The sequence below is a fragment of the Mytilus trossulus genome, chromosome 3 (genome assembly GCF_036588685.1).
Source record: "Mytilus trossulus isolate FHL-02 chromosome 3, PNRI_Mtr1.1.1.hap1, whole genome shotgun sequence".
NCBI lineage: Eukaryota > Metazoa > Mollusca > Bivalvia > Mytilida > Mytilidae > Mytilus > Mytilus trossulus.
This window is the reverse complement of record NC_086375.1, coordinates 33,182,221-33,208,497: the sequence shown is the minus strand read 5'-3', so window position 1 is coordinate 33,208,497 and position 26,277 is coordinate 33,182,221. Positions and strand designations below refer to the sequence as shown.

The 26,277-nt window shown below is 31.2% G+C and overlaps 2 protein-coding genes across 3 annotated transcripts; one reads left to right on the top strand and one right to left on the bottom strand.

Annotated features, from left to right (window-relative positions):
• Positions 1-1,589: 1,589 nt before the first annotated feature.
• LOC134711292 (RNA-binding protein 25-like) lies at positions 1,590-20,402 on the top strand. 2 transcript variants are annotated; one of them, XM_063571820.1, is made up of 19 exons: positions 1,590-1,691; positions 2,859-2,925; positions 3,296-3,336; positions 3,993-4,079; positions 4,277-4,369; positions 4,810-4,867; positions 5,243-5,334; positions 6,154-6,451; positions 6,734-6,798; positions 8,297-8,377; positions 11,739-12,019; positions 12,544-12,649; positions 15,002-15,091; positions 15,643-15,716; positions 15,991-16,141; positions 16,369-16,639; positions 17,908-18,173; positions 18,859-19,005; positions 19,829-20,402. In XM_063571820.1, the coding sequence occupies exons 2-19, from the start codon at positions 2,862-2,864 to the stop codon at positions 19,919-19,921; spliced, it is 2,358 nt and encodes a 785-aa protein (XP_063427890.1). In that variant the 5' UTR covers positions 1,590-1,691; positions 2,859-2,861; the 3' UTR covers positions 19,922-20,402. The 2 variants fall into 2 exon arrangements, with proteins under 2 accessions (XP_063427890.1, XP_063427889.1); XM_063571819.1 differs by having other exon boundaries at positions 3,296-3,351.
• A 3,401-nt stretch (positions 20,403-23,803) lies between these two features.
• On the bottom strand, positions 23,804-25,483 carry LOC134710692 (uncharacterized). Its single transcript, XM_063571078.1, has one exon. It carries the CDS (start codon positions 25,481-25,483, stop codon positions 23,804-23,806), a length of 1,680 nt encoding a protein of 559 aa, XP_063427148.1.
• Between the last annotated feature and the right edge of the window lie 794 nt (positions 25,484-26,277).

Genomic DNA, 26,277 nt, shown 5'->3' with positions numbered 1-26,277 from the left:
ACAACACAAAAAACCTACTGACATATAGAGGTCAACATGCAGCCTTCAACAATAGACAGATAGATACACAACAGTTCATGCTTTAAATCCCCCCCCCAAAAAAAAAATCTATCGAGATAAGAAGAGATCAAATTTGGAGAGAAAAACAAAAACTGTTCATGGTAAAAAAAAAAGGAAAACTTTCATTACAAATTCAAACTTGAAGAAAATGAAGACAGATAGTATAGATTGCCTATGTTATTTGATTTTGATAAAATGAGATTGCTTGAAAGTTTTTTTAAGCTCCACTATGCCTTAGAAAAAACAGTGGTATGAATAAAGAGGGGTATAAACTTAAGAATTAGTACCACAATTAATCTCATGACTGCTTAAGAGACAAGGATGTCAGTACAAAATTTATAAAATGGTGTCAGTAAACTTAGGAACTGCTTGAGAAACATAAAGAACAGTACAGAATACAAAAAACACTGAGACAAATGTGGTCCATATTTAAATAGAAAATAGAGAGAAATTGGAAACAATAAAAATGATCAGCGAGACATAATCAACAAATAGGTCAACCAAGCCAAAACAATAAGACCTCTTACTTTAGAAGTTATTGCCCTTGAAATACGATTTTATCCATTTTCTGTTGTGAGCTAAACTATAGTTGAAAGAGAGATACTAAACAAAAAGATATACATTTGTATCACCAATACAAGATAAATTAGAAAGAGACTTTTAAGTCATGAAGCATGGTTCCAGTCAACAATGATGGAGAATGCCCATTGTTGAAGGTGTATTAGATCCAGGTAGGTGAGACAGGCCCTTCTAGTTATTTTTTTATTTGAGATACATTTGTATTAAACTTAAAGTGAAATGATAACAATTGTAGGGCAAATGTTTAATCATTTATACTGAATTTATAAGCATTCTGTTTGAAAATAACAGCAGGCGTATATAGTAGGTAAAAATAAAATACTTGGCAAATAATTCATGGTTGGTAATTTTAAGTATTAAATTAGAAAGTTTAGTTCACTGATTTTTCATTTTAATTATTTTAGAACTGTGTCTAGGTACAATTAATAATTTATACAAGCTTATAAAAGGAGAAAAAAACAATTGTTTTCCAAGGAAAACTGGTTACAAATAAGGAATAAAGATTATAATGGATTTTTTTAATAAAGATGTGCCCATGAACTTTTATAAATGACACATTAATTTCTTTTTAATTAATGCGCTCAAACTTTTAAAAATTATACATTATCTACTTTTTAATATGCTCGTCCACTTCATTCTTTATTTTTCCCTTTTAATTTTTTTTATTTAAGTCACAACAGGGACTGTATAGTATAGAAAACCCCTGGTCACACTGATGAGTCTTTGTAGAAGAAAAAAGAAAATGTACATCTGACATAAAACAAAATATGTCAAATAAAAAAATCTTGGTATCTACAATGACTTTGTTATCACATAAACTATTATATGATTATTATTTAAGATAGAGAGAGAACTAAAATTCACATTTTCCTATATTGCCTACATAATTTGTGTGACCTATTATATTTCATAAACTTCCAGGACCTCTTGTTTATTTTAGCAAAAAATATTTATCTCCCTTACTTACCTTGACCTCTCCTCGTGATAACACAGCGGCCATATTGAATATTCGGCAAACAGAACAGGAAGGCAAATAGGAACATAAACACAAAGTAATCATTTATTTTTAGGTTGATTGTCGATATTATTTACAATTTTAGTTAATATAAACAGCAGAGAAAAAGAAAATAAGTTCCAAAAGGATGACAAACTGGAGAATCTCGGTCAAAGTACCTATCTGCAGGTGCCCTAGCGTGCGTGCCCACAAAATTATTTATATTCTTATTGAACAGGAGTGACGCTATAATGGCCTGTGCATTGAAGTCAGCGTGTCAAATCATTCTGTTCAGTTCTGTAAAGAGTTATGGTTTTTGTTAATTGCATGATTTCAACATTCCATTGTAAACCACAGTCACAGGTCAAAACATTTCTCCTGAAATCTACTAAAATCTATATGTACATTTATTATTGATGCTTTGCCATTGGACTATAAGAGAAGAACAGCACATTTATAGTTCGCAACGAACAAAGTCGAAGTGGACTGTAGGTTTGCACTCTGTCCATCTGTAAGTCCGTCAAATCAGTTTTTCAGACTTTTTCTTCATGCTTGAAGATGTTGATTTGATATTTGGTTTATTGTTATAATAATGACAAGTTACAGGTCAAGTTTGATTTTAACGATTTAAGCTTTTCTCCTTGTTCAGTTAAAGCCCTTTCACTAGAATTAAGTTTTTGATGAAAACCTTATCAATTACTTGATTTGTGTTCAATCAGAAATAAGTCATATTTTTTTTAAAGATCTGAAAAGACTGCTAAGATAAATTATATTGTTGATTTTTCCCTTGATTTAGTAAATTGTTTGAAGAATTTAGTGGTAGCCTCACCATAGGTTTGTTTGTTATTTTATGCAGTTTACCTTGTGACAAGTTATAGATCAAGTAAGAATTTTGTTCCATTACAATGAATTTTAAACTGGTACTAGGGGTCTAATGTATTGCCTTGTAATACCCACTGAAGCCTTGTTTTTAATGGAGCCCTATCCATAAGAATGGGAAATTTGTATTGCACTAAGCAGAATAAGGAACTTTCCATCTACCAATAAAGTCTGTTTATCATCATATTGTATGGATGATCCATTCTAACAAAATACATTAAATATAAAAAAGATGTGGCATGCTTGCCAATGAGACAACTGTCCACAAGTGACCAAAATGACACAAACATTAACAACTATAGGTCACCTTACACATTTATTTCAAATGTTGTTGTTTTTTTTGCAGAATATGGCCTTCCCACCTAGACCACCAATGGGGATGCCAGGAATGGGCTATGCATATGCACCAATAGGTAACTATAAATTCAAAGGAATAAAACTGCAAAACTGCAAAACATTAAAATAAAAGGTATACAAAACTTGCACAGACATGGACATGAATTTGTACAACTGCTGTTTTATTTCTGATGCATGATTTGTAGGGTTTATTGTAACAAACCTTTAACTTTGTCATTTGTGTTTATATTATTTGTTCTAATTGTTGCAACTTAGACTTTACATTTTTTTCATGTTAAAAACTGTAAGTGATATCCAGTTGCTGAAATCGCAAGCAAAAAAATTTTGCAAATGTTCTCAATTTTTCTTTGGAATCATGTAAAGAAAAAAATCTTTGCTGCATGTGTCAAAGTTTTTTTGTAAATAAGTTTTATTATATAATTTAAGGTATGATGCCTATGAATATGGGAATGGTACAGACGACGACAGTAAGTAATCACCTGGTAGGGATATATTTCATTCATATTTCTTGTCCATACTACAGTAACTACACTGTCATGTTAGTTTGATGATTGCAGGATGCTACTGAACTTCAATTATTAATTTACTTTTATTTACCTTCATTACACAATGACACCATTTGAAGGTCATTTAAATAGGACTGTTTGACAGTTAGCTTTTACACTGGGTCAGATTTTCTGCCAACATGTGTTGCTTACCATGCTTCACCATCTTCATGATCATTTTGAGAAAAACATCAAGCCTCACAAACTTATATGTATAATCATCATACATGTACATGATATTTCTTGCTGGATTTTTATGCAGGGCTGTTGTTTTAAATTTTTGTTCTGGTTTATTTGCTATTCTGGTTCGCTTTGTGGTTTTAATCTTTAAAACTGATTGAAATAGCTTGAATTTAAAAACACAAGCTTACCTCTGAGAGTATGAAAAATCTATCAGAGCTTAATGAATAGATTTGGTATTTTTCATAAAGTTATGAATATTTAATATAAAAACCATTGAGACATCTCCCATTGAGGATCGATCACTTTGCTTCTTCAGATCTAGAGAAAGTACTTTTAATTAAAAATAGGTAAACATAGTGTAGCTTTAGTTCAGTTTGTTTGTTTATTTATTGCAGGTGATGAGACCTATTGTAACTACTGTAGCCGCAACTATTGCACAAAAACCATTGAAGAGTCAACTTGTTCCCCAAGAAATCACAAAGGTAAATAAAAAATGAAAAAATTGTTCCTGGTTTTGGGAAATCTCAAATGGGTTGTTAAGCATTTTAGATATAAATGCCTTTTGTTTAAAAAAAAATTGTTCTCCAATTTGTTTATTGTTGAATTGCACAAAAATTACACATCTATATAAAGGAAAAAGGTGTACAATTGTAACATTTGATACAACTTTCTCTTTCAGGATGATAAAGAAGAAAAGCCTCCAGTAACAACAGTATTTGTAGGTAATATAAGTGACAGAGCACCAGATGCTATGGTTAGACAAATGTTACAGGTAAGAATAATAGACGTCTCCTTAGTTGTGGTCAAAAGTAAATCATGTAGGTCAATTACCCTAGTCAGTAGTCATTAAACATTAAATCAGCTACCTACAAACTCTCCCATACATTTATTTCTTGAGTATCCTAAGTAAAGCATCTTAATAAATTAAAAAAAATATGGGTAAAATGTGTTGTATAAACCAGAATCTACATAATGAGAAATGATGTGTATAAAATTCAAAACTTTATGACAAAATGTGTTGATGATAATTGCATCATTGACCAAATCAAAAGTATCAATATACTTGACTATTTTCATTCAATTTAAATATGTCCCATAGATCAATAGTAAAAATGCTTTTATCAATTTATAACTAACTTCTGTAAAATAAGACTTCCTTGGAGGTATGAATTTTATATAAATTTAAATAAGCTTTATTCTATTTGTTTCCAGAGATGTGGTAATGTATTGAGTTGGAAAAGAGTGCAAGGAGCCAGCGGTAAACTTCAAGGTATGGACTTTGATTCTTTATGTATGATTTATTTTATTTACTTAAAATAAATAAAAACTAAAACAAGATTTTGTAGTTAGCCACAATCTTTTTGCAAATGCCCAAAAATATCTGAAGATAAAGTAAATTGACATATTTTAAAACTCAGTCATTTTTGCTTGTAAACAGGTGAAAGATATCTTCACAATTTCTAGCCTGGAAATCTCTTATGAATATAATGATTGAAACCATTTAAAAACTTCTAAATGATATTCCACATCATTTTTAGTTTTGCTTAATCATAATAATTAAGAAATTGTTAGTAAGATTGTCACCAAACAAGAAATACTAAAATAAACAATATACTTTCTGAACAAAGAATTTTTATGATTTCAGCCTTTGGTTTCTGTGAATATGAAGACCCTGAAGCTACGTTGCGATGTATGAGGTTACTCAATGAATGGACTATAGCTACAAAGAAACTTGTGGTAAGTTGGTGAGAGAATAGAATGGCTAATTTTAAGTTAAAGTCATAAGAAACCTCAAATCAAAAAAAATAATGCTTATGTTTTTTATAACTCAATGGATAGTTTTCATTATAAAACTTATGTACATATACTTTTTTCTGAAGAAAATTCTTTAATTCATTCATATTTAGAAGAAGTTTACTTTATTTTAATTGCTTGCTGCCAGCAAGCAATTCCCCCGACATATTTTCCGTATGCAAAGTGACCTCAGTGTGACCCACCTCGTAAAAATCCGGTGATCACAATACGCATGAATGTCCTTAAAATAAACTATTATCTGAATTTACATGTTAAACACGTGCTCAATTTCCATGCTTTTTGTTGATTTTATGTCGATTGTTGACAAACAGGTGACAATCGTTAAACTTCGGATTCAAAACACGAACTTTAATTACCTGCCATATTTTCACACCAACACTGGCCGATTGAAAAAAAAAATTGACGATTATACGAAATTTACACGAAAAAAATGAGAAATTTGTGCACAGAAGACTAAGTTTATGAGGTTTGTATGCATTAGTTCAAGAATTGGAAGAACATTGTTTTTCACCAGTCACTCGTTTCTTATGACTTTAAGAGGATAAAAAATTTCAGATCCAAATGAAACAAAATTACGAGATAGTTTAAATAACTTTTGATTTAAAAAAAAAATTCAAATCAATGTCAAATTTCTTAGAGCCTTAATGTCATTTCAAGTGTCAGATTTATAGAAAGTTTGTGCACACTATTGTCAAGATAACAATACTTAGAAATGTATATTGTATGTTCATCTTCTTTTAGGTCAAAGTTGATGCCAAGACCAAAACACTATTAGATGAATTCAGAGCTAAGAAAAAGGAAGCAATGAAAAAAGAAGAAGAGAAAAAAGAAGCAAGCAAAGAAACTAAAGAGCCAAAGGAAAATGGGGAAGATAAATCAGACGGGGAAGAAGGAGAAGAAAAAGATGAAAAGAAAGAAGATGGGGATAAAAACAGTGATTTAGATGAATTCACAAAGCGAGAAGATCGAGTTGCTAAAGCTGGTCTGGATGCCATCATGAGAGAATATTCTTCAGATTTATCTAAATCTAATACACCAGGTAGTATTTAACAAATAAGGGTTCAGTTTTCTCCCCTAGAAATTTCTTTTATCATCATGGTAAACTCGAAAATATGAAATGCCTTTTTTTTCATAAATATTTGCATCACATTTCATAACACTTTCTAAAAGAAATTAATTTCAGATAGTATCACGTTCTAGCAATAATGATACAGATGATTTTTAGATGTACAAAATTTATGCTTAATTTGTTTTCTTTTCTGTTTTGTCCATGAAAGAAGCAATTTTACAAGTGTGTAAATGAAATTAAATTTGTTTTCAGAAAAAGAAGTGAAAGAAGAACCTAAACCTTTACCTAAGCCAAAAGACATGCCTATAAGAGACACTGTGAGTTATCTTACATAGTATACACAAATATAATGATATAAAAGAATTATAGACACAAATTATACCTCTATTACAGTTAGGAGGATTTAACTAGACAAACAAAAATTTGTTTTTTTTCAACATACAAGAAAAAAGACTTAAGATTCATTGTTGATTGTTGAAAATGCAGCAGAAAATATTTAATAAATTGTTTTAGCTATTAATTGTTGGTTGTTTAACATGGACTGTAAATCAGGACCTCATGAAATATTGAATTGAGATTCAAGTGTCTTTAAATCATGTCCAAAAAAAAATCATAGATAGGCATTGACCTATGCTTGCCACTTGAAAGAAGGTACAATGTAGGTTGGATTTGTAGGTTGAACATTTCCAGTACAACTTGAATTTACAAAAAGAGTTCCAAAAAATATAAATATTCAGTCCTAGTTTTTACACGTTTGGGACTTAATTTTCTTGTCAGGACTCCCAATTCTCATTAGTAATAGTCCTTGGGGGACTGTTATTCAGGTGAACATTTAGAACTCTGCATGAAATATGCATATCAGTTTTATAATTTATATGATATGGCCTTTTTCATATTGTATGTCTATTCATGTCCCTTTAAAAGAAGACATCTTTCTATTTGGGGCCATAAAAAAGAATATGTTTGTTTGCCCAAACCCTACCTACACAGAAAAAATCTGCCTGCTCAAATTCTTTTATTGTCCTGATTTGAAGATATTTTTTTTTAATCAGATAGGCATGAAGACTATTTAAAGTCATAAGAAACCTCAAATAAAAAAAAAATAATGCATATGTTTTTTATAACTCAATGAATAGTTTTCATTATAAAACTTATGTACATATACTTTTTTCTGAAGAAAATTCTTTGATTTATTCATATTTATAAGAAGTTTACTTTATTTTAATTGCTTCCTTCCAGCAAGCAATTCCCCCGACATGTTTTCCGTATGCAAAGTGACCTCAGTGTGACCCATCTCGTAAAAATCCGGTGATCACAATACGCATGGATGCCCTTAAAATAAACTATTATCTGAATTTACATGTTAAACACGTACTCTCTTTCCATGCTTTTTGGTTTATTTTTTGTCGATTGTTGACAAACAGGTGACCATTGTTAAACTTCGGCTTCAAAACCCGAACTTTAATTACCTGCCATATTTTCACAACAACACTGACCGATTAAAAAAAAAAGGTCGATTATACGAAATTTACACGAAAAAAATGATAAATTCGTGCACAGAAGACTAAGTTTATTATGTTTGGATGCAGTAGTTCAAGAATTGGAAGGACATCATTTTTCAACGGTCACATGTTTCTTATAACTTTAACCACTTTCTCAACCTTGGGTAGGGTTTGGGCAAACCAAAATATTTTTAATTGTGGCCTGATAACATGGTATAAGTCAACAAAAAACATTGAAGAAAGTTTCTTGTCTAAACATATTAAGGGCAGATATCAATTTTTAAATTCTTAATTGACGTTCATAAAATTGTAGGGTTTGGATGACATGGATTTAGAAGGAGACAAAAAAGACATTATAAATCGTGAGATCAAGTTTTTCCGTGATTTACATAAGGTAAGGAGTCTTTCTAATGGGATGTCTTTATACTTTTCAGATATTCTCCAGATTCTTGAAATAATTATTTTTATTTTGGGGTTTTTCTTTTCTTTTATAACATGAAGAGAATATGGGTTTGTTTACAGTGAAAGCATTAAAAGAAAAGAAGGGAAAAAATGGGTTTACATTTTTTGGGGTAATTATTGAAAACATTCAAAAAAGAAATGAAAACATCAGTCATTCACACCTAAAAATAGATATATTTCATGTGTCATTGTACACTTTTTTTACATCTTCTTTGGCACTGCAGTTTCTGGATATCTTACAGTGAATTCACGTTATTTTTTTCGAAGCTATATTTTAAGTTTTACATGCTTAAAAAATTATATCATCTTATGTTGAGAGAAACTTTGATCACAAAAGATTGAAATCAAACTTTTTGTTTTAGTCCTATAGTTAAAAAAATATAGATTTCAACATTGTATTGAACAACTAAGCAATGAAAAAATATGAGTATACTTAATGCAGTTTCTGCCTGTTGATTTTAAAACAATGAAGTTGTTAAGGATTTTGTAATTTTATTTGGTTAATGTTGTGTGTGAATGCCAGATCATAAAATAATAGGTTATATTTCATTACTTAAAACATCCTATAGATTCTGTGGATGATCAAAATATCAACAGATAACTAAAATATTGTAGTAGAGACCCCAAGGGTAAGTGTTTCTTATTGATAAGATATTATTACAGGTCTCTCAATGATGAAAGGGATGGCTGATTCATTCAGGTAAGTGTCAAGTTGGAAATTGATGACCAGTAGTCAGTGAAATGCAAAATTCTGGGTTTAGACAGTTTCCTTCCCCTTATTGGTTCCATTAAATGAGTTGTGATTGAAGAGATTTTTACTTTTATTTTCAAGATGTCAGGTAAGTTAAATAAATCTACTCATCTTTTAGGGTCAGGCCTAAATTAATCCCATGGTCAAATTTTTCTTTGGTTTATTGCAACAAATATATGTCTAAAATATACCTAAATACAACGTCAATATGCAAAAAGTCTAGAATATTTCCATTTATTGGTTTAGTAGAATCTTGATAAGCATAAATTGATGATAGGATCTCCTCTCCAGATATCAGTGAGGGAGGGTGTTAAAGGGAGTACAAATGACATCATCAAGAAGTAACCAACCACCAGTTAAAATAGGTTAGTGCCTCTACTTTACTTTACGTGCTCAGTTCTCATATTTCCATGGTAACAGAGGTATGTGGATTTACTTTACTTTTATTTGATTTATGAACAAATATATACTGTGTTTATTTACACCCTAATACCTTTTTTGTAGAAAGGTAGGTTCACTATAAATGAGAACAGTGTCTTATGTAAGCGACCTCGACACTGTTTTAACCTAATTAATTGATACGCTTTCAGTTGTACCATACTTTGTATACATAGAAATCAAAGTAGTGATTTCTAGTCTTTTAAATACATGGTTCAATTATTTTTTTGGTAAAAGGTCCTGGTCCTTAGTGACAAATCATGCCTTATTTGTATAGAGGTTATTGAAACAATTGATTATAAGGTACCTAAAATACTTCTTACTTGCAATCCTTCAATACAAATTATCGTGTGGGTCCAGGACCTTGGACCTGCATATTTTTGAACCCTTGTGATGTTTAATACTTTGGTTTTTTTTAAATGAACCTAAAAATTTTGAATCAACCACTACCAAAAAATGTTTTGACAAGACTTGCAGAAATAAAAGGGAAAACATGAACTATCCGATACCCTTAGAAATTGTTGTTCTTTGAAATTTGTCAATATGATTTACACAAAACACATTCCAGTTTCTTTGGTTATCTTACTAAGAAAAGTTCAGATACTTAACATCAATCTTATTTACAGTGTTGTAAATACAAACCATGAACATCCATTTATTTGTAATGTATTGCCTTCTGATTGGGTGAAAAGTATAAAAAATGGTTACTACAATCAGGTCCGAAAATTTTCAATGGGAAATCAGAGTTCAAAATGTACTATTGATTAAATGCTTGAGAGAGTTTGACAGTGTTGTGATATTATTGTGGATCTGTCACAAACAGGACAGAGCTGGAGTGTATAGCTAATCTTTCTGTTTAACAGCGTTAAAATTTCTGGGTTACCCACCATATTTGTTCCATGGACTAAGAAGAAGATATCAAGAGAACAAAGACCAGTTGTGATAAGTCAGAATTAATATAATAGACCTGTATTGTCCTCCATGCTTTATTGTGTAGTAGATGACTCTTGTATAACATGTGTCCTTATCAAAATACTCTTTGTTTGCCCTATATGGTCACACCTTTGTTCTATTCAATCAGTTGTGATCAAATTCTACATCTAAAGGACTTGGGTAGTGATTTTATTATTGTAGAAAAATAATTAAAATTTTGGAAAGCCAATAACATGGTTGTCTGTCGATTCAGATGCAAATCGTTCACATGGTTGAAATATACACTTATAAACTAGAAATTATACCACTTGCATTACAGGTTCTACATAATACTTAATTTAGGTTCTAAGTGGTAAAAAGGATACATCTAAATTCTTACAGGGATATATTGATTAAGCCTATGAAATGCAAAAAATAAGTTGAAAATAGATGTTTAAAAAGGATAACAGTTTAAGGTAAACAAACAGTATTTTACATAAGGCATTACTAATTGCTTTGTATTATCTTTGAATTGTGTCATGGTACTTTTAGATGCTCACCAATATATCAATGGTGTGTGGATCTTGAACTTTCTTTGTTCAGTTACACTTACAACACTTTACTATGTCTGACCTTAAGTTTTTATATGAAAAAGTACTTATGGAATGATTTTTTTCTGGGTGTTTATTTCACGTTTACCAATCCACCTACTACAAAAAGATTCTATTAATGACTTAATGAGTCTTTCAAATTGCAAATACCTGAAGGAGGGGGGGGGGGGAGAGAAAATAAATGTACTTATATTGCATTATTCAAATAGGTATACCAGAATTATAAAGTTCCCATTCAAATCTTTTCGATGGAAATAGGAATGGGTTTTATCAATGAATTTATATGCATGACAATTTAGACCTCCCTTCTATTCCTTGAAAATTTATTACTGACCCATAATTTGTTCATAGTTATAAATGATGGTAAAACTCTAATTGGATCCTCTTTTTTTCTGTAATTCTTCTTTTTATAGACCTCCAACAGCTTCTTTCCATTTTTGATTGCTTATGTTTATTTTAAGATTGTCATCATTGAAGTATATTTGTCTGAAGGGTAAATTCTATTGATTAAAAGCTTATCAATAGTAGTTATATAATATGAAGTCAGTATGCTCACAGAATATTGTCTGGTTTTTTTCTAGGGCGAAGATGACCCTGAAAGAGAATTGGAAAAAGAAAGGGAGAGGGAAAGAGAAAGAGAACGAGAAAGAAGAATCCAAGAGGAAAAGAGAATCCGTGATAGGGAAAGGGCTAAGGAAAGGGAACGTGAAAGAGAAGTGGAAAGGGAAAGAGAAAGGGAGCGTGAACGATATGAAAAAGAAAGATACACCAGGAATGATAGACGAACCAGAAGTCGTTCAAGGTCTAGGTCACAGAATAGATTGACAAGACGGGTTAGATCTAGGTCAAGATCATGGGACAGGTACGTTTTTTGACATTAATCCCTTTCATGGATCATTGATGAATTTAAATGAACTGCTCTCAGCAACACAATGTGGAAAAATTTAGCACTGGCTTGCTGTTTCTTAAGATTAATTGATTAGTTCAAACAAAAGTGCAAAAATCGCAGAGTTAACTATAAATTGTCACAAGTGTTGATCAAATTTTTTTTTTTAAAAGAACACTTTATGTCAAAATGATAATCTAAGTATAAAAGCATTGTTAATCAAATCGACTCAGTTATGACTAAATCACAAGTTTCTATTGGTATTCAAATATTTAACCAAAGTCATTATCATTGTCCAAACACTGATAATCTTGTCCTTATTCATATACTACAACCTTTAACCAATGATTAAAAGACACAAAATCCATTTTATGGATACTAGTATACCATTTGGATACATATTTGAAAAAAAGCTGATCATAATCTGCTCAATTGAATTTCTAATGACTACATGATACATTTTCCTAACCTAACAATTATACCACTTTTTTTTTTTGCAGAGAACGAAGGAAGGAGAGAGATCGTGATATGGAGGAAGAAGAAGAGGCTCATGAGAGAAGGAAGTTAGAAAAGAAATTGAGAGAGAAAGAAGCTGCTTACCAAGAGGTATACACTCAATATATATATTAACAAGTACATTGTCAGGTCACCAACTGGAATCATTATCTGTTTATAGTTTACAAACAATTTTTTATACGACCGCAAATTTTGAAAAAATTTTCGTCGTATATTGCTATCATGTTGGCGTCGTCGTCGTCGTCGTCGTCGTCGTCGTCGTCCGAATACTTTTAGTTTTCGCACTCTATCTTTAGTAAAAGTGAATAGAAATCTATGAAATTTTAACACAAGGTTTATGACCACAAAAGGAAGGTTGGTATTGATTTTGGGAGTTTTGGTCCAAACATTTTAGGAATAAGGGGCCAAAAAGGGCCCAAATAAGCATTTTCTTGGTTTTCGCGCTATAACTTTAGTTTAAGTTAATAGAAATCTATGAAATTTTGACAAAAGGTTTATGACCACTAAAGAAAGGTTGGGATTGATTTTGGGAGTTTTGGTTTCAACAGTTTAGGAATTAGGGGCCAAAAAAGGGCCCAAATAAGCATTATTCTTGCTTTTCGTACAATAACTTTAGTTTAAGTTAATAGAAATCAATGAAATTTATACACAATGTTTATGACCACAAAAGGAAGGTTGGTATTGATTTTGGGAGTTTAGGTCCCTACAGTTTAGGAATTAGGGGCCAAAAAGGGACCCAAATAAGCATTTTTCTTGGTTTTCGCACCATAACTTTAGTACAAGTAAATAGAAATCTATGAAATTTAAACACAAGGTTAATGACCTTAAAAGGAAGGTTGGTATTGATTTTGGGAGTTTTGGTCCTAACAGTTTAGGAAAAAGGGGCCCAAAGGGTCCAAAATTAAACTTTGTTTGATTTCATCAAGAATTGAATAATTGGGGTTCTTTGATATGCGGAATCTAACTTTGTATGTAGATTCTGAATTTTTGGTCCATTTTCAAATTGGTCTACATTAAGGTCCAAAGGGTCCAAAATTAAACTTAGTTTGATTTTGACAAAAAAATAATCGGTTGGGTTCTTTGATATGCTGAATCTAAAAATGCATTTAGATTCTTGATTATTGGCCCAGTTTTCAAGTTGGTCCAAATCGGGGTCCAAAATTAAACTTAGTTTGATTTTAACAAAAATTGAAATCTTGGGGTTCTTTGATATGCTGAATCCAAACATGTACTTAGATTTTTGATTATGGGCCCAGTTTTCAAGTTGGTCCAAATCAGGATCTAAAATATTATATTAAGTATTGTGCAATAGCAAGTCTTTTCAATTGCACAGTATTGCACAATGGCAAGAAATATCTAATTGCACAATATTGTGAAATAGCAATATTTTTTTTTTAATAAGAGTTATCTTTCTTTGTCCAGAATAGTAAGCAAGAAATATGTAATTGCACAATATTGTGAAATAGCAACATATTTTTTTAATTGGAGTTATCTTTCTTTGTCCAGAATCAACTCAAATCTTTGTTATATACAATGTATATTCACTTTTTACTACCAACTGATAAATTAAAATAATCTTTACCATTCAGTGATAACAAGCAGTTTTTTTACATCTTAATATTTTATGATGTATTTAAATGAGTAGTTATTGTTGCAAACTCCATTAGAAATTTAATTGAGATTAATTTGGAATAAGGGAAAGGGGGATGTGATTAAAAAAAAATGGGTTCAATTTTCTCATTTGAAATGAAATTTCATAAAAAAAATGAAAATTTCTTCAAACATTTTTTTGAGAGGATTAATATTCAACAGCATAGTGAATTGCTCTAAGAGAAAAAAAAAATTTTAAGTTCATTAGAACACATTCATTCTGTGTCAGAAACCTATGCTGTGTCAACTATTTAATCACAATCCAAATTTAGAGCTGAATCCAGCTCGAATGTTGTGTCCATACTTGCCCCAACCGTTCAGGGTTCAACCTCTGCGGTCGTATAAAGCTACGCCCTGCGGAGCATCTGGTTTATTGTTTTTCTATGGTTTATAGGAATTATCCTGTCCGTCTGTCTGTTTACCTTTACTATGTGGCTTGTAAACACCATATATACTCAACTGCTAGCCCAAAAATAAAAATCTTTACAGATTTAGGACACTTTAAAATTTTTAAAACCGTTCTACATATTGAAAGTGATATAATCAAGCTAATGAACTTCACTATTGCATTATGGAAGCACAACTTAGAAAAGGATGTAAATGAATGTTTACACACCTGAAGCAGCGGTTAATAGAGAAATAAATGGCATTACGCTGACCTAAAAATATATGGAGATCCATTGGAGCCAAATAAAGGAGTTTTGGGTACGGCCCCTAGCATGGTAAGGGTTAACTATTGTAAGCATTCAATGTTGACATTAAAAAATAATGATTTCAATGCTTTATTCACAGAGATTAAAGAACTGGGAAGCCAGAGAAAGGAAGAAAGCTAGAGAGTATGAGAAGGAAAGGGAAAGAGAGGAAGACCGAAAACAGGAAGAGGTATGCATTTTGATGTGTCATCACTTAGATTTTTAAATGTGAATTGTAAAGCTACAATATTTTATGTAAAAACTGGATTATATATTATGAAGGTGTCCATAAAAATAATGAGATAACATTATATAGGTTGCTCAAATAGTTTATTTACGTTGGAAAATAGATTTTTCTCAATGTTTACAATAATTTTTAAAATTTCTATAAAAGAGCATTAAAAAATTGATAAAACTTGTACTATAGCTTATCGTGAAGGTTTTATCAAATTTCGAGGGGACATCATGCTTAATTTTTATTCTCAAACATAATTTGTAATAAAAAATGTGAAACAATTCTTGTGAAACAATTCTTTGTTTTTTTGTAGCATGATTTTATTTTTTCTTGAATTGGATTGATATCCTGTGTATTACTGGATGTTCTTATAGAATGTGATATGTTGCAAGGAAAAACTTTTGATGCCAATGAATAAGGAAATTGATTATGTCAGTGTGAAAAAATATACATTTTCGTAAACTTGACTTATGTTCTTTTGACATGAGATTCATGTTTCTTTATAGGTTAGAGAGGCTAGACGATTGAAGGAATTCTTAGAAGATTACGATGATGAAAGAGATGATCCAAAATACTACAAGTAAGATTATATTATTTTGTTATATTGATTGGTTAAATGTTCTAATGTTCAATGTTGATGAAAATGAGAGGTAGAACTGTCTGAAGTAAGCATGCTGAATATTTTTTCACATGAAATTTGATCATTAGAGTTAAAGAGGGTGTTTTTTATGTTTTCCAATCAATGAATAGAAAACTGATAAAATGTGTACTACTACTTTTATTAATAAGCTACAGTTTACCTTGAGCAATGCTGTTCTTGTATTTAAGTCCGAGTTTATCTTTATTATTTACAGGGGTAGTGCACTAATGAGGAGAATGAAAGAAAGAGAAAAGGAGAGAGAAGCTGATGCCAGAGATAGACAGAGAGAAAAAGAAGAATTGGAAGAAATTAAAAGAAGACTGATGGAAGAAGGACATCCTGATCCTGATGCAGAGTTAGCTAAGGTAGTCTGATTTTAAACATTTGAGAAATTATGATATTTTTAGGGTACCAGATTTCTTTTAACGGGGTATCATCTGTTGAAATGCATGCATTCAATATTTTGACAGTACTGCAAAATTTTATTTTTTAGAAAAAGTTAGTAACTTATCTTTTTTGCCTTATTGGAGTAAGACATAAATCTTTTGCTGGATTTTGAAGTGTCTTTAATTTGTAATGTTTACTTTTATAGATTGAAAAAGAACGAGAGGAACACTTGAAGCCTCGATTACAGTTTACTGAGCCAGAATCACGATCTCCAACACCTCCTCCCAAGAAGGAGGAAGTTAAGGAAGAATCAGCGGAAGAGGAGGAGGAGGTTAAACCATTACCAAACATGAAACCCACATTACGTCCTATTTCAAGTAATATTAATGTTAGTCCTTTGACAGATGATGATAGTAATCTACCTCCTGATGAAACCTCACAAGATACCAAGCTAAGCTTTAGTGCTCTCAAACTAGGTAAGTACTTATAATATACCATGGTAGTTTTTTTGCTCAATAACAATATAAGTACTCAGAAGTTAGCAATGCTCTTCATGAGACTTTGTAGCATCATGATACCATTATACTGTTTCTTTACCATGATGCTATCAGAATATGTTTCATAACAGAATTTTTTTATTGAATTTGTTCAAAATCTTATTGGAAAAAATCTGCTATATTAAAATCACATAATAAAAATTTACAGTCTGCACCATTAGCCACTAGTCCGATGCCCCAGACATAGAAAATATTGATTTGGACTAGTGAAAATTTTCAAAATTTTATATAGTCATATTAAGACAAATTTTGATATTTAGTGTCAGGACTAGTGGATGAAAAAGTTTTGGCGCAGACTGAATTTAGGGAAAATACTAATGAGGCTTATGTTCTTTAAAATTGGTACAGATTTAAAAGAACATAAATACTGTTTCAGTGGTCTGAAACTGTGTAGGTACTCCAAAGATACAAAATGTTAGGCTTTAAAACTAGACAGGTAATGACAAAGACACATTCTATAGAGCTTTAGATCTTTTAACTTATGTTTTTACCACAATATTTTTGATTATGGTATAATGTTCTTATAATGTTTTGTTTCTATGTCACATTACATTCATCAACTTTAACATTGTTGTTGCTGTTATTCCTGGAAGTAAAACTCCAGCTTATCAGTAAATTCTATGAAGAGTTGTTGCTCCTGAATGATGATAGTAGATAGAGAGAAACTGTTTAAACTGAAAAAAATATCAGCAAATCAAGATAAAATAATTACATTAGATGTAAGTTTCATTATAATACGTTATTCTGATTGGCTAACATGTTATTCCGTAAACAATTGTATCAGACAATAACATTTATCATGCATGATGACACGAGGTCCCACAAAAAAGTGCACAGGTGAATTAAATAAAACTGGATAAAAATCGTGTTTTCATGATTTTAGCTAAAAAAATGTAATTATAAGTATTGAATACTTCTTTTTGAAACTTTATAGGGTTGTAAAAGCGTTGACCGTGCGTACATTTTTAGAATGAAGCGCTTCCGCGCTTCATACAAAATGTACTTCGGTCAACGCTTTTACCACCCAATAAATTTACAAAAAGAAGCATTCAATTCTTAAATAAAAGAGAGATTTTAGTAAAGAATTATATTGAAAGTGACCATTTGTGAAGATGTGCATATAGCTAGGTGAACAACTCCAACTTTCAAGAGATTTCGCTGTTATGTACTTATATTTTTATTCACAGGAGCTACAAGTCCAACAGAAGGATCTTCAAATAAACGTAAAAAATTAACAGTTGGTGATGTGTTTAATCAGGACGATGAGGACTCGGCTGATGGTGCTAAAAAACGTAAACTTGTTCCATTAGATTATGACGATGATAAAAATGATAAAAAGGCAGCAGCATCTGCAGAAGAAAAACGTGCTAAAATAAAACATTTAATTGAAAATATTCCAACAGCAAAAGAGGAACTGTTTTCTTATCCTCTGGACTGGACCATTGTTGATCAGGTATGGTTATAATGACATGAGAAGGAGGGTTAGGTGTTGATATTAAAATCAAATATATTGTTGGAGCTTGTTTGTAGGATGTTCCAGAAATTACTATGTACAAATGTACCCCCTTCCCCCTGCCACACCACCAATTGAAATGAAAATAAATAAGAACAACACTCCTTTGAATTTTGGTATTTGTAAAACAACAACCCACTTTTTTTTTTTGAATTGCCTTCCCAGGGGGACAAAGTATTTTCTGGAGCAGCCCTTATTGACTGCAGTACTTTGAAGTTACATAGACAAGCAGTTAGCAACAACTTCTCTGTGCTAAGATACATTCTGATAAATGAAAAATCAGAACATTGAGCATGGACAAGATTAATATAAACACACACTCAATATAAAAAATATGACAAATACAAAGAACATTAGTATTTAGATAAAAAGCTGCATTGGTATTGACCAAAAGTAAAATATTAAAATGTCATTGAATGCTATTTTCTTAGACTTATTTGACGTAGATGTCACAGAGTTAAGACATGCTTACTTCAACTGCATTTTCATTGGATAAGATATATGTTTTTCATAAGATAGCTTATTTACCCTGGGCCGTGAAATATCATCAATCTGTCTGCTAGTAGATAGTATGACTCATCCATGGAGTACCTATTTTCCTAATATGCTGTTGTTTATTTTCTAGAGCTTAATGGATAAAAGAATAAAACCGTGGGTAAATAAAAAGATTATAGAATATATTGGTGAAGAAGAACCTACACTAACAGACTTTATTTGTCAAAAAGTAATGGCTAGAAGTACTCCACAAAGTATACTCAATGATGTAGCTATGGTAAGTTGGAAAACAATTGGTAAAATGAGAAAGATTATTAAAGAGAGCTTTCCTAACGTGTATATATGTATATACAAAAAGAAGATGCAATATGATTGCTAACGAGACAACTCTTTACATGCTTAAAGAGACCAAATGACACTGTATGGCTTTCAACAATGAGCAAAGTCCTTACCTCATAGTCACATAGTTAGCTTTAAAAGGCCAGGAAATGACAAGTGTTAAACAATTCAATTGAGAAAACCTAACGTTCTTATTTATGTTCAAAATAATAAACATAGGAATGCATAACAGTAAAACTGTTATTGTTTACATTTTAACCAACTCAAACAGGTTGTAATATTACCAAAAGTATAACGTAGCAAAACAAAAGTAATCTATAATACAGTAATCTATCAGAATAATAATAAAGACAAAATATATTTGAAATAAAGTTCAAAAGAAAGATAGCCAGGAAATAATACCAAATCTTATAGTCAATATAATTTATTTTCCTTGAATTATTTTAAAACTGCAAAATTTCTTAATTTTGATGTCCAAACTCTTACTGATATGGTTTGGGCATATAGGTCTATCATCGGGGCTCTTCCATACTTGCATCATTACAAAGCCTTTTAACAATAAAATTTTTGTCGTCATTTTACTACAACTTTTACATTTGATTGATTACTGATCAGTAATATTTCCTAGCTGCTACATAGATACATTAAATTTTGTCTTTGACAGTAGATACTTTTCAGAATAATTGATTAATTGTGCCACTGTGACTGGCATTGTTATTGTTATTTAATTTATGTAATGATGATGTATATGTATTTTGTAGGTTCTGGATGAAGAGGCTGAAGTATTTATTGTTAAAATGTGGAGATTGTTGGTGTATGAAACAGAGGCTAAAAAATTAGGACTTGTTAAATAACCATGACAGCAGTGCAATCAGTTTTCATTTCCTCATTTATTTATATCATGTTATTATGGACATTCAAATTATCTAACAGTTAGTTGTTGATTTGTGATAATGATGAATTTGACAAAATTAATGATAACTGTTGATTGATGAAACACAGTTGCAATTTTGATAGTGAATGAATGAGACTATAATTTTGCAATTTATGCAAATTTGAAAAAAAAGGTAGCAGGTTTATGCAGAAAGAGACAGTAATTATTTATTACAAAGAAGTTGGAAAGAAAGTTATGGACCCTTGAAGTAAAATCTGTGATGGGGAGTATGTTAAAGGCAGCAGTGCTGAGCATCTCAGCTGAGGGTGAATTTAGTATGAGTGGAGGAGAAAAAATGTATGTGTGTGTGTGTATTTGTATTTGTGCTTGAATTATGAAAGAAGAATGAGGGAGTGAATTGTATATGATGTGTGATTGAAATAAAATTTTTATACACTGGATTTTTGTGTTGTCTAAATCATAAAAGAGATTAATTGTGATTGCTATATGGTTAATTTCAAGTTCAGAAGAAATTATGTAACATCTCCACCTGAAGAATATCTATTTAATTGTGTTGATGTAGGAGAAGTCTATGATTGCTTATGCTGAACATCCAGTTGTAAATATTTCATGCATACATTAAGATTCAGTTTGGAGAGTGAGAATTGTTATTTACGCTGTAAGATGCGACTGTGTTTGATAAGGAACAGGCATTATGGTTTCTGCCAACTATGGACTCTTAAATAGTTTTTACAAGGGTTGATAAACATGCAGGGAGTATCACACTCTCTACATGAGTCTTTTATCTCTTTTTGCCTTGTTGTATTTATACATCTGGCCAAGCCTTCTCTTTTTCCCTTTTTATCATTGGTTTTATTGCTCAATTAACCAGATAGTAGAAATCAAAAGTATGGCCATTTTCCTATATACCCTTGTGGTAAATGAAAGTGATACAGCAAGTAGACAATGCAGACCACATCATTTATTTGAACAGTATCAGAATGATGCAAGATTTCATCTTAGCCTGGAATTGCTTGAAAGGATTATAAAATGAAGAGTCGTAAGATCTGTTAAGGCTCCTTTACAAAATCTATAAAATTTATGATTCTTAATGGCACACATAAATATGTATAATAAACTGGAGATGTTATTGACAAATAAAAAGAGGACCATCATCTTCATCAATCTATATCTATAATTTATGTGAATAAATCAAACAGCAGGTAAAAATGAGGCCCAGTAGTCAACAGTTACACTGCTATACTTTTAAATAACTATAAAATGGAAAACAAAATAGCATATGTGGACACACTAGACAATAAATAAGCATCAGAAAAAATAAATAAAGACGAATACAAATAATTAAATAAAACTTTGGCTGGATGTATAAATAGATCTAAATACAGAGCCAAGCCAAAAGGATGTTACCAGATCAATTCAATAGAAAATAGTTGTAAGGTGTAACACCACTAATTCAGGTCCAGCCAGAAAGTAGTACATTTTTAACACAAAATAGTTCCTACACATGAGTGTAACTTTGAAATACTTTTGAAAATGTAGAATATTTAGGTATGTTGGAGATCAAATGAAAGCTGAAGGACTGGTGATCATTGTAGAATAATTTTTGGACTTTTAATTTTGAATATTAAAAAAACTGCACTAAATTTTAAAAAGAGGGTACATTTTGTCTATTTGTCAGATCTAAAGTACTTGCTTTGGTACATTCGAAATTCCGGTAACATGTTTTTTCTTGTAGATATAGGAAGATGTAGTATGAATGTCAATGAGACAACTCTCCATCCTAATAACAATTAAAAAAAATAACCATTATAGGTCAATGTACAGCCTTCTACACGGAGCCTTGGCTCGCACAGAACAACCAGCTATACAATATATATGCAATTAAAGGTATGTTGATTTTTTTCAGTACAAGACACCATAAAGTGTTGCTTTGAAATGCAATAATTGCCACTTTATTTAGAAAGCAATGGGACCATGAATTAGTGGTGTACTTCCATAATACATACTTAAAAGATATAGACCTAAAATGGTTTACTTTTTAAATTGTTATTTGGATGGAGAGTCGTCTCATTGGCACTCACACCCCATCTTCCTATATCTGTTAAAAGATGTAACGTTCATTCGTTCCCTATCGTTAATTTTTCTTTTTTGGATGGTAATGTTCCTTTTGGCACCATCTTATGATGTTTATTTTTCACAACTCGTTCGCTATGCACGTGTGTGTTGTGTGACGTTTTTTTTATTTTAACGAATGTAATCTATGTATCACTGGATTACTTGAAACCTTTACTCTTACTAAATCCTTCCATAGATATGAATATTTGGTTTTGAAGTTTGGTTGTCCGGAATAGCACATCCTCATATTTTCGGAAATGTTGTTTACAGTGCCTGGAAAATTTCTTGGTATTAATATCGATTTTGTTATCAATAAATTACAAGCAAACTAAATATTACTGTTATTTACATTTACACATTCATGGATCTACAATCTGTTGGGACCTGTACCTTGTCATGGCACAATGTCATGCTTTTCTTTGACTGTTTATGACGTCTTTAACTAAATCTATTGAAGTTTAGGTGTGTACTAATTGACAATTTAGTCTTAGAGACATGATTTTTGTATCAGTTGTAAGTGGCTTTGAACTAGTTGTCAGTAATTGAGTACTCTCAGTACCCCCACCACCACCACACACACACACATTCTGTATTATGTGCCTGTCCTAAGTCAGGAGCCTGTAATTCAGTGGTTGTCGTTTTTTATGTATTACATATTTGTTTTGTACATAAATTAGGCCGTCAGTTTCTCGTTTGAATTGTTTTACATTTGCCAAATCGCGGCATTTTGTTGAAGACCGTTCGGTGACCTACAATTGTTAATTTCTGTCTCATTTGGTTTCTTGTGGAGAGTTTTCTCTTGGCAATCATACCACATCTTTTTTATAATTTGAAAAAACCACCAAAAGAATATGCACGGCTGACGTTTAGGAAAAGAAGACTAATTTTTATAGTTTAAAATCCAAACAATAATGGGATTGTTGCAATTAACATAAATCAAGTACCATAGACAAGAACTTTTAAGTCTTTAATGAGTTACAAAATGCTTCATCACAAAATTATTGTAATATCTAGAACAGATAAAAAGAAGGAAATTCTACAATATGTATTAACCGCCTGCATGATACGGAAAAGATCTAGCTTGAAAACTGAAGGGAGTTATTTGTTGATGTCATGATCTTATAATCTTCTTTCAAAATATAGTGAATTCGATTATTTTTTTTTGCCTTAAAGTCATAAGAAACCTCAAATTAAAAAAAAAAATAATGCTTATGTTTTTTTTATTACTCAATGGATAGTTTTCAGTATAAAATGTATGTACATATACTTTTTTCTGAAGAAAATTCTTTAAATTACTATTCATATTTAGAAGAAGTTTACTTTATTTTAATTGCAATACGCATGGATGTCCTTAAAATAAACTATTATTTGAATTTACATGTTAAACACGTGCTTAATTTCCATGCTTTATTGTTGACTTTTTGTCGATTGTTGACAAACAGTAAACTTCGAAACTTCGAAACACGAACTTTAATTACCTGCCATATTTTCACAACAACACTGACCGATTGAAAAAAATGACGATTATGCGAAATTTACACGAAAAAAATGATAAATTCGTGCACATAAGACTAAGTTTAGGATGTTTGTATGTATTGGTTCAAGAATTGAAAGAACATTATTTTTCACCGGTTTCTCGTTTCTTATGACTTTAAACAAACTAATATAATAGTATGCTAAAAATGATTTATTTTTTAAAATCTTTTTTTTTTTATGTTCACTTGTTTTATTTGCAATTGAAAATCAAAACACTTTTATCAGACCCACCATTTAAAAGATATAGTTTACTATATGTTTTGTTGAAAGCAACACCCAATGGGTAGTCAATTCCATCTGATTTCTTTAACAGGATATTATTGAGTTTCAAGTCAGGTGACAGACGATGCAGTTCATGGGAATTGCAACATGTGACGTAAATATTTCTTTTTGAATCTAATGTCATTCCCAATGGACTGTATAGTTTACAACTGGAAGTAAAACTTCCATCCAGTTTCAAGCTATGAACTTTATTGTTACCACGATGTTCACAGCAGTATAGTACTTCACCCTTAGCGCTTATAAATGGCACAAGTGAAGATATAATACCTGTACCAATTTCAACAGTTTTAAGACATTTTCCATTTGTTTTCTCAATAAAGTACACATTTCCAGAGTTCCCACCGACAAATATTGTATCACGAACGACTGCGATACCATACATGCCACTGTCCTTCATAGTAACCTGGAGTTGTCTACCAAGCTTCATGCTTGATAAATTGACAAATTGAATAATCTTGACATCAACCAAACTAACAACTGCTTCGTCAGTCTGTGGTATGATAGCTATACCAAATACCTTATTGGAAATAGTACATGCTTGAATCTGCATACCTGTTTCTGTGCATGCTATTACATTATCTTTAAAGTTTTTACTCATGTCATTACACAGAATTAACCTATTGTCGTCAGTTACAACTATACAAGAGATTCTGTCCAAAGGTACAGGAATTTTCTTTTCAAACTCAAACTTTGTTGGTTCTTTGTCCTGTGTTTGTTGTATTTGTGCTTGTATATGTTTAGGAGGCTGGTATGACACAGAACATGGAGAAGACGTCGGCTTCACTAATCCCATGGAAGTTATGGCAGATATCAAATCTACCTGTTCAAAGTCAATGCCATTCATATCTAGAGACAGAATCATCTCTTGGAGATTTGTTGATTGTTTGGTAATTTCAGGTCTTACTTCATTCAGCAGGATAAGCAATTGACTTTCGGAACCATGTTTTGAAAGAAAATTGACTTGTTCCCATATATCTTCTATATTTTTATCTCTTGTTTCCGCTTCAGATAGATCTGTCGAAGCTTTTTTGTCAAGTTCTCTCTCCAAAAAACTCACATCAGACGCAACTTTCTCTTCCAATTTGTCGAGATGCTTATTAATATCACTTCTTAACTTTTTAATCTTTTGTAGTGTCGATTCTTTGGTCCTTCCTATGTGTTTCTTGTTCTTCTCTCTATCTTCTACTAACTCCTTTGTCGACTTCCGTAATGCAGAAATATCTTTACAAATATCATCAAACATGACTGAAGACTTTATCCCTTTAGCCGCGACATCTAATGGTAGAATTTTACCACAAGTACGATGGGTATTAGCCATACATGATCGGCAGAGTAAGCAATCATGATCTGAACAAAAAAACTCTAAAGGCATATCTTGATGATCGTTGCAGTATTTTTTTAACTTGAAAGCACGACCGGTTAAATCAGACGCATCAACCACGTGATGAGAACTAGTAATCTTTAGAGCGCTGTGAACAGAAGTGCAATCTGTACATAGCACATCGTTGCAATCTGTACAGAACTTTATGGCGCTAGATGATTTGTTTAATCTATAACATGGGTCACACATCAGCGTCTTAGATGCCATCCTGAAAAGATAGACAAAATAGCTACATATGCTTTTGTACTTCGATAAACCAGAAGATGAAATTACTGAAATATTTTATGAAAGCTTATTTGTAAAGCGCATCAGACGCATATAACTTATAATGTGTTTTGTTTTAAACTGCGTTGATCTCTCTGTTGGTGGAAAGTCTGTCATCGATCATAAACAACTCAGTGGTCAGTTCCAAAGTACACTTTGCAGTGTAATTTCGAGCGGTAATTTGCATCGAGAAAATGTGTGTGTTTATTTTATCTGAAAGACAATACACAAATTATATTCCAATTAACAAGTCATTATATATTTTAGGTCTCTTATAATTTTGTCGAACAATTCCTAATATTTTATTAAAATGTCAGATCTTTAGTTCCACTAAAATTAAACTATATTATTTGCGTCATTAAAATCTAATAAATAATTGGTATCAACTTGCAACTTTTAATATGATACTTGTTTTGTGGACTAAAATAGTTGTACAATTTTTTGTGCGTTTGTTTCGCGCAGATAATTATTCTAAAGCTGTTATCCTAACGCTAGCAACTTTTGTCTGATTGACTTGAATGCTTTGTTTGTACACATATTATATGCTCAAGATTTGTAATTTAGATTGACAACTGCTATCAATAGAAAGGCGGTGCTTCTGCCTTTTTACATTATACTTACACATGATATTGAAAGGTAAGCAATGTTAACAGGTTGCATTTCTTTGTTGACATATTTGTTTGTTTTTATAGTGATCAAGATTATAATGCAAATTTGAAATATTCGAAATACTAAGT

Excerpts from the sequence above, each read along its gene's own strand:
- LOC134711292 (XM_063571819.1), top strand. The coding sequence starts at position 2,862 with ATGGCCTTCCCACCTAGACCACCAATGGGGATGCCAGGAATGGGCTAT. Across the intron at positions 5,335-6,153 it reads TAGCTACAAAGAAACTTGTG|GTCAAAGTTGATGCCAAGAC; the intron begins GTAAGTTGGTGA and ends ATCTTCTTTTAG. Across the intron at positions 15,717-15,990 it reads GATGATCCAAAATACTACAA|GGGTAGTGCACTAATGAGGA; the intron begins GTAAGATTATAT and ends TATTATTTACAG.
- LOC134710692 (XM_063571078.1), bottom strand. The coding sequence starts at position 25,483 with ATGGCATCTAAGACGCTGATGTGTGACCCATGTTATAGATTAAACAAA.